The 14573-nt window shown below is 35.7% G+C and overlaps 1 protein-coding gene and 1 pseudogene across 2 annotated transcripts; both read left to right on the top strand.

Moving 5' to 3' along the window:
- Positions 1–2357: 2357 nt before the first annotated feature.
- On the top strand, positions 2358–6558 carry LOC143534148 (BTB/POZ and MATH domain-containing protein 2-like). The gene is made up of 4 exons (XM_077028722.1): positions 2358–2811; positions 3855–4203; positions 4920–5196; positions 6343–6558. Exons 1-4 carry the CDS (start codon positions 2429–2431, stop codon positions 6519–6521), a joined length of 1188 nt encoding a protein of 395 aa, XP_076884837.1. The 5' UTR covers positions 2358–2428; the 3' UTR covers positions 6522–6558.
- A 4453-nt stretch (positions 6559–11011) lies between these two features.
- Positions 11012–13341, top strand: LOC143534162 (sm-like protein LSM2 pseudogene; annotated as a pseudogene). The gene is made up of 3 exons (XR_013135484.1): positions 11012–11035; positions 11197–11335; positions 13006–13341. The product of XR_013135484.1 is annotated as a sm-like protein LSM2 pseudogene (transcript).
- The last annotated feature ends 1232 nt before the right edge of the window (positions 13342–14573 follow it).

Genomic DNA, 14573 nt, shown 5'->3' with positions numbered 1-14573 from the left:
TGATGTGGCACAGGATCAAGCCCCTCAACCAAGTCCCAGAGGGTGTAGTGGTCCAGGTGATCAGGGGCTTGGTTAGGGGCTTGATTGATTTTTTTATTTTTTTTTGTTATATACACAAATATAAATTAAAATACTTCATTAAAACATAAATAAAAAGGAAAAGGAAAATAAAAAGAAAAATAAAAAGGAAATAAAAAAAATACAAATAAATAGCGCTTTTATTTTTGTGTTGCCAATTCCTTCCGAATGCGTTCTTTTTCTTCCTCCATTAGCGCTTGATCGTATGGCGGTAGGTGGCTAAAGTCTTTGGCTAGAAAAGCCAAACTCTTGAAACGGTTTCTTTTATGTCGAGCTTCACCAATCGAGTGGATGCCACTTGACAATTCCTTAATTTCTTTTTTATAGTCGCCATCAACAATCGTTTTTTCCCCACGATCCCTACCCGGAGGGCGGCTACAACCTTGGTCTTTCAAATGACCTTCGGACAATTTTAGGTCGAAGTCAATATGATTCTCCGACCCGCTCGAAGAGACGTATGTGCCGGACGCACTAGTTTTTGTACGTTTTGCCCCTTCGCCAAAGTCCTCCGCACATAGTTCAATCCATTTCGAGCACTTTCTTAACACCTCCCACAAGCAGCCATCGTCAAACGTCTTCACCACCCCATACCTCCGCAAAACCTCTTGTTTCCATTCATCACAAGTGAATTGGTAAACCGCGAGATCATCGGACCCACTCGGCCGCATTCGGTTAGCATTGCGGTTATGTATGTTGGTAAACAATCCTATATATTTACGAGTATCGGTCCACCGACCCGATATCATATTATCGGTACGAGCCCTACTCCCCACTTGTTCATAAAAACATTCCCGAACCTTGGCCCAAAAAACTCTAGCTTTTTGAAAGTCGGCTACAAAATAAATAACAAAAAATGTAATAAAACTTCTCTTCTTTAAAGAAATATCAAACAATAAAATTCACGAAATAATTTACCCGCGTTCCGATCTTGGGATATTTCAATCCAAGCTTTCGCCAACGCAAGCTTCTCTTCTTTAGACCACGGAGTAGTCTTCCGCTTCTCCGGTGCCGAGGGACCATCCGCTTCGCCGGTCTTCTTCCCCTTCTTTTTGTGGGATCGTTTTGCCGGCTCCGGTTGTGTTTCCGGGACCGAAAAATCAGGTTGTGACATCCCAATGAACTCTTGAAATGAATCGTCGTCCATGTAGTTACATTCCTCGGGAAATTGAGTGTCGTTGATGTTGCCCCAACCCGACATGGTTTGTAACTTGATAAATTCTTAAATTATTATAGAGAAATGAAGTGAGAATGGTGTGTTATTGTTATAAAATAGGGTAGTTATATAACGTGTTATTTAGTAAAAAAAAAAAATTAAACTAGCCAACGGCTAGTTTTTTGAACCCAAAAAGCCCAACGGCTATTTTGTGTCCCGCGACCACAGTCACGCCCAACCGCGCCCCGGCTCACCGGACCGGTGTAGCGGTGTTCGCGAGCCACATCATCGGCCACCTGGACCACTACCCATGATGGCTCCTAAGACTTTTTAGATGATCGTGGACAAAATCTCCACTTGCTTGTTGATCCCTTGGATGAAGAACCAAACTTACTTCTACAAGAAGACAAAAAGAACAAGAATAATACATCAAGATTAAGAATACTTGATTTTAGAGTGATATTAAGTTATTAACTATTAAGTATAGAATTGATTTAGGACGAGCGAGTGCATAAAATCACTTTTATAGGGCAAAACTGCTTGGATATCGACTAATTGGTTGCTATAGAAAATGGCAGTGAAGGACGTACCGAGTGTTTTACCCGGCAGACGGTGGCAAAACCCAAACGTTAAGACGGTAAGTCGACGCGAATTTGTTCAGTCTTGGTCGTGTGTTACTGTAACGAAACTAAAACAAAAATTTATAAAAATTGAGGTGAACCAATAGGGTGACATTGGTCGGTAAAACTCGGGCATTGGTAAAACACGAGTGTTGCGGCGGTGAGTCTACGCAAATCCGGCCAGTTTCCATCACATTTGTTACGGTATTGGGATTAATACGAAAACAAAATGACATTTAATCGGTTTTCGTTACATTTGTTACGTTATTAGAACTAAAACAAAACGCGACAATCCTACGCGAATTCTATCGGTTTCCGCCACGTCCGATATTACAACCTAAAATCCCACAAATAAAAAGGCAAAATGTAGTTGAACCAAAACCCCGTGGTAAATTCTTCTAATAATATTTATCCGTTAGAAAAACCCAACGTCTATTTACTATTTAGCTTAACCACCACCCATCAATAATAATAATAATAACAGTAATAATAACTCATTACCATCTGCGTTGAATATTCATTTCATCATCAACCCCCCAAACCCTAACCCCAAATTCGACCAAATTGCAATCAAATTATGGGCCAGCCGTGTACGGATCCATCGGGTCCATCCACATCCTCATCGATCACCGAAACGGTGAACGGCGAGCACGATTTCCGGATCTCGGGTTATTCAGTTTTAAAGGGTTTAGGGATTGGTAAATACGTGGCGTCTGATACGTTTAACGTTGGTGGGTATTCATGGGCGGTGTATTTTTACCCGGATGGCAAGAGTACGGAGGATAACGCCAGTTATGTCTCCTTGTTTATTGCCTTGGCCAGTGACGGCTCGGATGTTCGGGCTCTGTTTGAGTTGACTTTGATTGACCAGAGTGGGAGTGAGAGGCATAAGGTTCATACTCATTTCGGTAGAGCGTTAGAGAGCGGCCCGTATACGCTTAAGTACCGTGGGAGTATGTGGTAAGATGTGTACGGTTAATTGGTTGATTATGATTGAATGATTGATCTTTGTGTTTGAATTTTGGGTAGTTTAATTAGGTTGGTTTGAAAATAGAAATAAGGTTTTATACGAGCCTGTATGATATGTGAAAAAGGTTGCAAGTGACGGTTTCAAGGTGGTTTAACAAAAGTTGCACTTTTTACAGCTTGTATAACTTTACTGAAATTGACTGATGTGACAGTGGTGTTTATGTATATTGTATATATATATTTATATGGCTCGTATGACAATATACAGCCCATTTGGTATGTGGAAAGATGAATGCTTTATTGGTTGATTGTGTTTGAATTTTGGATGTTTTGATTAGATTGATGTATTTAAAGTTGTTTAGTGTTTTATCAACTAACCAAAGGGAGTTTGGCCCAATGGTATATGTAGGCGGATTTAGTAGTAGAATATTAGATTAGCTGAGACACACCACTTGCAAATCATACGGGCCATATAAGGTCATACGGGACCTTTTGTATAGCGTTATATGACCCATGCGGTGTGACTTGTGAGGAAATGGTTACACATGCTCTCATGAAACTAAAATATGGATTTATTCGAGCCCGTATGATAGTGAAAAAAGGCTATACGAGACCGTTTTAGGTCGTCTGTGAAAGCTACACCGCCTTTATAACCTTATACAACCCATTTTAACTCGGCTGGAGTTGACTGATGTGACAGTTTACGACTCGTATAAAGTTATAGTTTGTGTGATAAGTGGGCTTGGTGGCGTGTAGCATCACCCTTATCAACCTGTTAGGATTGAATTTTGTTTTTTGTTCAAAACTTCAAATTATATTTTAAATCCATTTCTCTGTGATTTATCTGTTTTGTTTGTTTAGTTGGGAAGATGAATAGTGACTTAGTCGCATAATCTGTTTGTTTGTTCAGTTTTTTAGTCATGATGTGTTTAAAAACAAATGATTATTATTTGATAATGACAGTAAACACCTTTTGAGTGTTTCATGTAATACAATAAACCGAAATTGACTCATTTAATTGTGAAATATTACAGGGGATACAAGCGTTTTTTCAAAAGATCTACTTTAGAAGGATCAGACTACCTAAAAGACAACTGCCTTCAAGTTCATTGCTGTGTTGGCGTTGTCCGGTCCCACACAGAGGGTCCTAAATCCTACTCTATCCATGTGCCCCCATCTGATATCGGGCAGTACTTCGGGCAGCTTCTTGAGTGTGGAAAGGGCACTGATGTTTCCTTTGAAGTAAATGGAGAAACCTTTGCTGCCCATAAACTGGTTCTTGCAGCCCGCTCACCAGTTTTCCGGGCCCAACTTTTTGGCCCAATGAAAGACCCAAATGCCCTTTGCATCAAAGTTGAAGACGTTGAAGCCCCTGTTTTTAAGGTTTATTTTTTCAAATATTTTAATGGTATTTATGGGTGGGTCAATGGGCTGGACTTGGTTCAATTCACCCAAAGTGCTTGTTTCCAAAGTTTTATTTTTTATAACTACCTATGATGTCTCAATAATAATCTACTTTTTTTATAAAAAAAATTAAGTGATATAAGAGGGTTTATGTGTTGAAAAAAATAATAGTTTTGTTTGATTTGTAACCTATTTAACTAGGCCTGTAAAGAACCAAATGTTTCGTGAACTGTTAGACAAGAAGTTCATTTAATATGCAAATGAACATGAACACGAAGACATGTTCCTTTCGTTCATTTATCCAAATTTGTTTATTACTACTAATATTAATATTAATTATTTTCGTATTTTAAAACTTTTTAAGTTCAATTTAAAATCAATTGGGATACCTTTGCTTATATTTTAAAATGTTGTATGTAACTGTAAATATGGTGGTGTTTTAGGCTTTAATTTGGATACTCGCCTTTGCTTTTAGTTGGTGTTCATATATGTTCAGTTACAGTCGTTCGTTTATATTCATTTGTGTTCGTGAATAGTTGATCTAGAATATTAACGAATGAACACAAACAAACATGAACACATCCATTTTCTTAATGAACGGGCATGAATAAGCCCCACCCGTGTTTGTTCAGTTCGTTTGCCTATATCTAACTCATCTGACCTGTTTCTGTAAATTGTAATGTTGGTTTTTGCAGGCATTACTTCATTTTATATACTGGGATAAACTACCTGACATGGAAGAGTTAACGGGCCTTAATACAAAATGGGCTTCAACATTGATGTATCAGCATTTGCTTGCAGCTGCTGACCGATACGGGTTAGAGAGGCTTTGTGTGTTATGTGAATCTAATCTTTGTGAAGATGTTGCCATTAATACAGTTGCCACAACATTAGCATTGGCTGAACAACATCATTGTCTTCAGTTGAAATCCGTGTGTCTTAAGTTTGTTGCTTTGCCCGAGAATCTCAGAGGTAAAATACATCTGTTAATGTGATTTACTAAGTAAATAGATGTGGGGCTACTTTTTCGCCCATCTGCTCTTTTGACATTTTGAATCTGGAGGTCACGGATTTGAGTCGTGGAAACTGGAAACACCCTCTTGCATAAATGCAGGGTGAGGATGCGTACATCGGGCCTGAGTCAGCCTGACACTCTCTGGATTCCGCGCATCTGGGAGCCTTGTGCACCTGGTTTGCCCGTTTCTTTTCTACTTTACCAATTTGACCCTTTGGTGAAAATAACCAGCTCATAAGCATATGGTGGGATTGATGACCGAAACTTATACTTAACGGTGTGTGCCAATATAAATTAAGGGTGTTAATCGTGTAGGATTTGCGGCCCATATTTTTATTTGTGGAAAAATATTAACCCCGCACACTTAAATACTTATTTATTTAAATGGGTCAAACAAGTAGTAATAAAATTGTAAATGCGTTAATCGGGTTGGTGGGTTGTAACAAGTGAGTTAAATGGGTTAGCGGGTTGACATGTTTAATTAAACAGGTTGGTGGGTTGACGTGCTTAATTATCAATGTGGTTAAACATGTGAACCTAAACATGGCCATTTAGCTATGCAGGTCAACACAAACATGATTGTTTGACCCATTTTATTAAAAATGCCGTGTTGATGGGTAGTAATCAAGTTGTAAACGTGTTGGGTGGTTAAAAATCGGTTGACCTGTTAAATTAATAAGGTTAAACAACTCAACCTGAACAAGACCCATTATTAAACATGTCAACTCAAACTCGACCCGTTTTAATTAAGAAGGTCAACTCTTACACGACCTTTTTAATTAAGCAGGTCAACTCCAGCCTCAAACACAACCTGTTCTTTAAACGGGTTAGGTACGTTAACCCAAAACCTGTTTATCTTCTTGTCGTGTTGTGTTCGATATTGCCACCCTCGATATAAGTGATGCATTCTGTTTGTATGTGGCAAAAAGGTTAGGCAACTTTTGGCAGACCAAAAAGCGGGTCGAGCTAACTTTTTTTTTTTTTTTTGTTAATGATAGTTAGTAAAGTGAGCATATGTTATACGTAGTTGCATAAGCTTTCATTTCTTGTATTTTTTAATCAGCATATGATTAACTTATAAATCTAAAACTTCTGTTGTTCAGCTGTGATGCAGACAGACGGTTTTGACTACTTAAAAGAAAGCTGCCCGCATGTGTTGACTGAGCTACTGGAACACGTGGCCAGAAACAACGAGCATTCTCTAGCGGTTTGCAGTCACCCAAATGCGATCATACTGGATGGAAGTGATGTTCATGGTAGACGGGTTAAACCGAGACTGTAACTGAACACCTTGTTCTAGCCTTAGAAACAAATGTAAACCTGTGTGTTGATTGTGAGAAAGTTTGGCTTGTTTGTGTTTTTGGACATTTTTAAGGTTGTTATACATATGTTGTGTCTGAACTGCCATGGAATGCAGGGGTTTTCTCATCCATTATCCCATTTGTCGTTTTTCGCCTGTTAACCGTGTTAGAAATCACAAATTCGACTTAAAAAAATTGCGCTCGATTTGGTTATGTTCGATCTCAGATGAAGTCTAATGAGTTAAGCTATTTAAAGAACTGAAATGTAAATGCATTGATCCTTTATATATAAGAATTTGGTTATTGGTGTGGTAGTACACTTTTTGCGCACATTGAAACTGTAAGCTAGAGGTGCACAAATCGGGTTCATCTTGAAAACCCGAACCGGTTCGGAACCGGTTTTTTTCACACCGGGTAGAAAATGAAACCGGTTCCAGTCAGGAACCGGTTCGGTTCCCGACCCGAACCGATGCCCAAAAATGCAATCTTTTAGGAACCGGGTAGGTTGGAACCGGAACCGGTTTTTACGTAAAAACCGGTTCCACCGGTTTTTTTTGAAATTTAAACAATATAGCCGTTAGGAACCGGTTCCAACGGCTATATAACCGTTTTAGACCGTTGGAACCGGTTTTTTAACTATAAATAGGTTATCTTCTTTCTATAAATAGCAAGGTTTGTTTGTGTACTTGTTAAACCACTCCCAAAACTATAAAACACACTCCAAACCACAATTAACCTTAAACCGACAACAAATGGCAACCAATGATGACGTTGTTATGGTGATCGAAACAACAAGATGCCCCGATGTTTGGGTTCATTACGATTTGTGTCTCATGACCGACTCACATGAGTTGGCACGTTGCAAATATTGCTCGAAGTTTCTTAAAGCAGCGTCCAACTCGACATTACGAAAACATACGAATAAGTATTGTCGAGAGAAAAGAAGAATGGAAGCTAAAAAAACGGAAGTGGGAGAGTCGTCCGGCTCTACAACCCAAAAATAAGTATTCCCGGGTTAAAACGACGGACTTTGTTTTTTATGTTTTAGTTGTTATGTTTAGTATCGTTTATGTTTTAATAATGTTTGTAATAGTTATTTTTTAGAAAAGGGGTTTGCTAAAGGAGTAGTATTGTAGTTTGTTTTTGAGTTTGGTGGTGAAACAAGTAATGGAAACAACCTATATATAGGTTTGGCCCAAAAACCGGTTCCAACGGCTATATTACCGTTGGAACCGGTTCCAACGGCTAATTGGTGTCTAAAAAAACCGGTTCCAACGGCTATATTACCGGTGGAACCGGTTCCAACGGCTAGTTTGACTTTTGTTTGACCCTTCAAAAAAACCCGTCGGAACCGGTTATTCCGGGTACGAACCAAACCGGTTCCAATTAATAACCGGGTAGGACCCGGTTTGGGACCGGTACTGACATATAAATATTAGAACCGGGTACGATTTTCGGGTACAAAAATACCAAAACCGGGTATTGTTCCAACCGGGTTGGAACTGGAACCGGTTCCGGTTCGGTTCCACCGGTTAGGTTCCGGAACCGGTTTTTTTTTGCACGTCTACTGTCAGCAACTTATAAATGAAATGTTTAATGCTTGACGAAGTTAGAAGTGGTACTTGGAATAGTTTTTAAGCATAGCTTTTAACTATAAAGACAATTAAATTTTCAATAATTAATCATAGCTTTCAACTGTTCAAAAAGCTATTTATAAATATCAAAATTAAGTGAATTAAACAGAACATGAAACTGGAATATCTGTTGGTGATATTAGGGATGAGCATGGTACCGTACCCGTATCGGTACCGAAAATCCCGATCCCGAATTTCGCTAATTCTTGGTACCGGTACCGGTACCGGGATTATACCGGTACCGAAGATAAAAAATCGGGAAATACTGGTACCGTACCGATCCCGAAACTTAAAACTTTGGTACCGATTCGGTACCGATGGTACCGAATCGGTACTGAATTCGGTACCGGTACCGATTTTACTCATCCATAGGTGATACCATTGGGAGTTGATTGTTTGTGAGGTACATATGACCTTGTCATGTTTTATTGCTGTTGAAAATTATCCAAACTTTTTTTTTATCATGGTTTATTTAGGTTATAACCTAACTTTATAGGCTGTATATAATAGGCTAAAATGGTTCGAGTTAAAAACAAATTATAACTTACATGGGAGTTCACATGTTTTAGGAGGGCTAATGGTGATGGGTGTGACTATAGTTGCGATGAATACAATGTTGGTGCAGTGGGAGAGCCATAAAATTTATCTTACAGGTTCGAGATTTTTTGTGCTAAGTTTTCGGGCCCGGGTGGGTTGAGTCTATCACTTGGCAAAATAAATAAAACGTAATCACTCATAACAAAAGTACATTGTCGTTGTTTTCGGGCCCGAACTAGCGAAGAAGGAGGTGATAGTCCGGTTGATGGAAAAGAAATTGACTGGTCATTTTTGGCTTATTTTTATTTAAATATTATTTAGGTTTTATGTTTAATGTTAATTGGTTGAGCTTACAAAGCGATTCTATTAATAACTTTGTGTATTTTATAATATATATATCATATATGGGCTATTATTGGCTCATTTATAATGTTTGTCACTAGTTTTTATAGTTTTTTTTTAATTTATATTTATTAGAAAAACTAGCTTTAGAGCCCGTGTAGCACACGAGATGATCAAAATAATTAAGTTACAAATAAAGCAACACATAATGTATATGAAAAAAATGTGTTACATCTATGCATGTATCATTATACATAAATTGATTGTATTTAACTATTTATATCACAAAATGATTTTTTCCAAAAAAATAAAATAAACTTAATAAAAAAATACTGCACCTACAAAAATATACCCAAAAACACTTCATCTATTGAAAATTTATTTTCATTGTCATATATGTATAATTGAAAGAAATTTGGTTACGAACCAATTTCGAAGAATAATTTTCATATAATAATATTTTTGAGCTACACTATGAAAAATATTTTGATAAGTTTGAGGGGTTTCTCGACTTTGCCAATTGACAAAAAAAAATAACAGGTTAACCCGTTCAATTTTATGAATGTTTTGCTTCACTTGAGCATAATTTTGTACGACATGTTTCACATACAACATTCTGATAACTATTTAAGGAAAAGTCAATGTTGACACAAATGTTTCTAGTTTGATAATAGTTGAAAACATTGATAGGTTTAGAGGTGGCATGCCGGAAATGTTTGTCATTTTTTCTCAAATTTTAATAGTCATGGAAAAATTACTCAATGTGCAAAATCCTGAATCTTTTGACTATTTTCAAAAATGTCTTTAAAAATAAATTCGAAGCACAATCACAATTAAAATTCTAACTTTCATTTGTTTTACATTTTTAAGTCAAAAGTTTGAACTCGTAACAAATTTGAGCAAAATGTAGTTATTTGTGCCAAATGATCTATTTACCAACTTTTAACCCGTAACATCAAATATAAGTTTCACAAAAAACCATAATCAATCCTTAATAAAAAAAACCTAAAAAATTAATATGATAAACATTATTATATTTGAAAGTGACTGGTATATACTATTCTTACAATTTAACACATATTTTGTTATATTTGAAAATGATTGGTATATACTATCTTTACAATTTAACACATATATGTATAGTTTACTAAATTAACCGAAAAAATAAATAGATAGATTTAAATCATATATTTATAATTTATAAATTTATATGATAATGTACAAAAAACTAATAGATAAATGGATTCATTTAAAAAAAATGGCTCAACTTTTAAAGATATATTTTTAATTTAATGATTAAAAAAACTACTTCGTAAAGTGAAAGCATATTAGAATTTTTATTACTTTTTATATTTACAATTTTCAACAATAAACATAGTATAAGATGTTAATGATAACATTTAAAATTATATTCTTTTCAACATTTAACAAACACAGTTTGTTGTTGATTTTTGGATTTCATCAAGTATGTTGTGAAATATATTGTATCAATGTATAGAAGTATAACATGTAAATGTTTTTTTTATAAAAGTGTATAGATATAAAATAGATAGAGTTTAAAGAAAAATGAATAATTTAATTATTTTATAGATATAATATAAATAGAGCGTAAAAGGAAAGTGAATAATTATTTATATATGACAAATATTAGTTTTGGAGGGGAAAAAATATGAGAATTAATCACAAACTGACACGTGTCACAGTTATTTTATTTTATTAGAATATATGTAGATAATCATTACTAAAACATTTTTAATTCATTTTTTCATGTTCAATAAGTTCAAATATTTTTTTAAATGGTACTGGGTTCATCTGTCGAAAAGAGAACGTGTTCGCTCGAAAAATCACACCTCTAAGTGATATATAAAACCGAAAATTGATCAGGTTCGACCGAACCCGACCAAGTATATGTGGCTCCGTCACTAAGTTGGTGTCTATAGACGGTTACAATTGATGGTATGGGTGTATTTAAACCCGTTATTGTAAGCCATAAACTCTTAAAACAATTTAGTTATTATTTGTCATCGCTCTGGCTCTTGGACCAAACCCTAGAAAATGGTAATCATCCATCCGTATTTTCTCTTTGATTGATGTTTATAATATAAACTTGTATTTGAGATGAATTGACGTTGATTGGTGGCAGTTGTTCTTCTCGTATTTTAAGGATTTGGTAGGAAGAGAGGTGAAGAATGACTTGGCGATAAGAGGGACACTGCATTCGGTATCTCAATATCAAACTCGAGAACACCAGAGTCGTTGATCAGGACAAGTTCCCTCACATGGTAACCCAACAAGCCTCCCTCTTTATTTATTTTGTTTTCTTTATCGAAATTGATGTTAGTTTTAGGAACTTTTAGAAATTGAATTTTTCAAACTAGTAATTGGATTATAATATGGGGATTTGGTCATTACTTATCTTGCTTTTTAGCATTAAACTTTTCATTAATAGGGATGAGCAAATTCGGTACTGGTACCAAAGTTTTGAGTTTTGGTATCGGTACCGGTATTTCCTGGTTTTTTACCTTCAGTACCAGTTCAGTCCCAGTCCCGGTACTGGTACCGAACCGAAGATTTAGGTACAGGTACTGGTACAAAAAATTTGCGATTTTCGGGACCAGTATGGTACCGATCTCGTTCCTAATTTACACTGTATTTTAGGTGATGTGGCTACCCATGCAAGAATCCTTCTTTTATTACAAATTCAAATACAAAATTCCTAGTATGCAGTGTTGTAAAAAATCGTACGAATACGTTGTTAATTGATATCTGGGGCTGCTCAGCCATTTTATGGGGCCTAAAGTCAAGTGAAAATAAGGGGGCCTTTTCCATAAAGCAAACAAATTTACAAGGTTAATGCAGTAACTAACAATTTTTATATGTTTTCTTACTATTGGCTAAAAAAATAATAATCAAGTATGTGATAAAAAGATGTTTCAGAACGTTCATATGCTTAAAAAATATATAACAATGTTCTTTGTGACTAGGGAAGGTTGTTTTTGTTATTTTTCAGAGTATAATAAAAAAGAAAAAGAAATATGCACCATTTTGTACTAGGATGGCCTGTACAGTCTTTAAAGTGTAAAACGTGACAAGATTAAAGAGAAAAATAGCAGTGCTGGTATTTTAACTAAAGTCTCCACGGAGACCTGGTAGACTTGATGCCACTCAACTTCAACAATTTTATTTATAGAAGCAATCAAATTACATATTTTTCTCTGAACTCTATAAAATTTGTATATCATTTTTCCTTTAAAGTGGAGGCCCTAAAATTTTGTGGGACTAAAGCCCTAGATTCATTTGGATGGCCCAAGAGCTGGCCCTGGCAACATCGGTAGTTGGTCAAAGGCGGTCAAAATCAGTCCTTTGGTTTTTACCTGTTATACCGAGTTTTAAGCATCAACATTGGCCCGTTCAAGTTTTAAGCAAACAAAAGATTACCAAACGAGGGCTCAATGTGTGTGCATATATATGTAATTTTGAAAATTACATATAATGTGTGTGTGTGTATTTGTAAGTTTGATAAATTACATATAAAAATTCCAATCTGATTAAGACTGCATTAATCGCTAGTTGGTATTCCATCGACCGACTAACTTCTAGCGAGTTTTACAACACTGCTAGTATGCATGTATAATAGCTTATAGGTAAAACATTAAAAGGTGATCAGGTGAACTTGAGTGCGTTAGGTTTTAGACAATAGACATCCATGGTGAAAATGTAAGTGCAAGACAATCTTATGTTGTGCCCTCGTAATTACAACTGTGAAAGCTTATAAATTTATTCTGATGCACTAAAAAATGCTACACGCCTTTTGGTTCTTTTCTGCTGGGGTCTAATAGGTAAATAAAATATATGTGTGCAAATGAAACTGGTCAAGAATAGTGTTTGAATTGCATGTGTGTTGAGAATTGAGATTAACGGCTTTGTTGTTTTATGTTTGGTGAAATGGCAGCTTTCAGTGAGGAACTGTTTCATCAGAGGATCTGTAGTGAGGTATGTGCAGTTACCACCAGATGGAGTCGACATCGACCTGCTTCATGATGCCACTAGAAGGGAAGCTCGGGGCGGTTAGACTGTCACATATGTAGTGTTTTTTACATGTGTTTGTTAACTAGATTCTTGTTGAGCAACTTTGAGTTTTGGATATTATTTGTAATTTCTTCTTTTGTTGATCATCTTCTTTCACTTGGTGAGGGCATGATATAAACCACCAGAATCATTTTTACAAATATCCTCTACTATTATAAGAAAAGCCAAAAGAAAGAGGAAATTGTACGTTTAAAGGGTATTGGCTTTTAATGAAACGGGTTTGTCCTATCTGAACCCATTTAACAAACAGGTTGTGTTCGGGTTTAAAATTTGTCACAACTAATTCATTTAATAAACTGATCATGTTCGTGTTGCCGTGTATAGTAGTTAAACGGGTCGTGTTGAAGTTGACATGTTAGCCTGTTTAGTTAAAAGGTCGATCCATTAACCTGTTTATTATGACCCATCATTTGATTAACACATCACATGTACAAATTAATTGCTACTCCCCAACCCGTTTGGCATATTTAGAGAAGACTCAATATTAATCACACCATCAGCTAACAATTCATCTTCGGTTATTTCGGATCAGTCTCAATATTCCAGACCAACGCCACTGATTAGTGTATATTACAAGAATAATTAGATATCACCTTAAGATAATATTAAAAAGTATTTTTATCTTTCTATGTGACAACTTTTTTTAATGAAAAGTAGAGTGGTCCATGTGGTTTGATCCACAACATACTCTAAGTGAAGAGTTCATAGAACTCAACAAGATGTTTATAGAGTAATCGCTATGTTATTGACGATAACATCTTTTAAGCATCGATTTCTCCTCTTATTCCTACCAAATACAAGGGTATTAATATCACAAGGGAATGAATTTCTAGTGGGGACCCTCTCTAACGTTTTGATGGTAATCCCTGTTGGTGAGATTTTCTTTACATTCTTTTTGCTCTTTGTCACGTCACTTAAGTAGTCCCTTAATTGTAATCAGTTCATTCTCATGGTGTGCATTCCATGCTATGCATTGCATCGTAAGCTTCCTACTACCTTTGAATATTCTTTATATGTACTCTTGTACTTGGTAGGAATAGGAGGAGAAATCGGTACGTGAATTATGTACAAATGATGTAAAAACCACTTGTAATTCATATATCATCAATAAGTCAATAACATAATGATGACTTGTTTAAGTTCTGTGAACTCTTCAATGACCAAATGGGTTATTTATGTAATTATTAACTCTATTTTTATTACATGGTTTATGTAAATTAATTTAATAAATACACAAATAATTCGTTTAGTTTAAAGAGTTAATTACATAAACAATTCCTCTAGTTCTTTAAAATGTAAAATAGTCATTTGAAATTTATAAAACTAGCATTTTATTCATTCAAACTTACAACTATTCAAAACTTAACATCGGAAGTAGAAGTAAGAGCACCTTCAACGCCAAACCTCTACAACATCATATTTCAAACTTCA

Source organism: Bidens hawaiensis, unplaced genomic scaffold (assembly GCF_021521415.1).
Source record: "Bidens hawaiensis isolate Kalapana, Puna unplaced genomic scaffold, B.hawaiensis_p1.1 tig00010069_1, whole genome shotgun sequence".
Taxonomy (NCBI): domain Eukaryota; kingdom Viridiplantae; phylum Streptophyta; class Magnoliopsida; order Asterales; family Asteraceae; genus Bidens; species Bidens hawaiensis.
This window is presented reverse-complemented; position numbering and strand designations above follow the sequence as displayed.

Excerpts from the sequence above, each read along its gene's own strand:
- LOC143534148 (XM_077028722.1), top strand. The coding sequence starts at position 2,429 with ATGGGCCAGCCGTGTACGGATCCATCGGGTCCATCCACATCCTCATCG. Across the intron at positions 2,812-3,854 it reads AAGTACCGTGGGAGTATGTG|GGGATACAAGCGTTTTTTCA; the intron begins GTAAGATGTGTA and ends GAAATATTACAG. Across the intron at positions 4,204-4,919 it reads TTGAAGCCCCTGTTTTTAAG|GCATTACTTCATTTTATATA; the intron begins GTTTATTTTTTC and ends TGGTTTTTGCAG.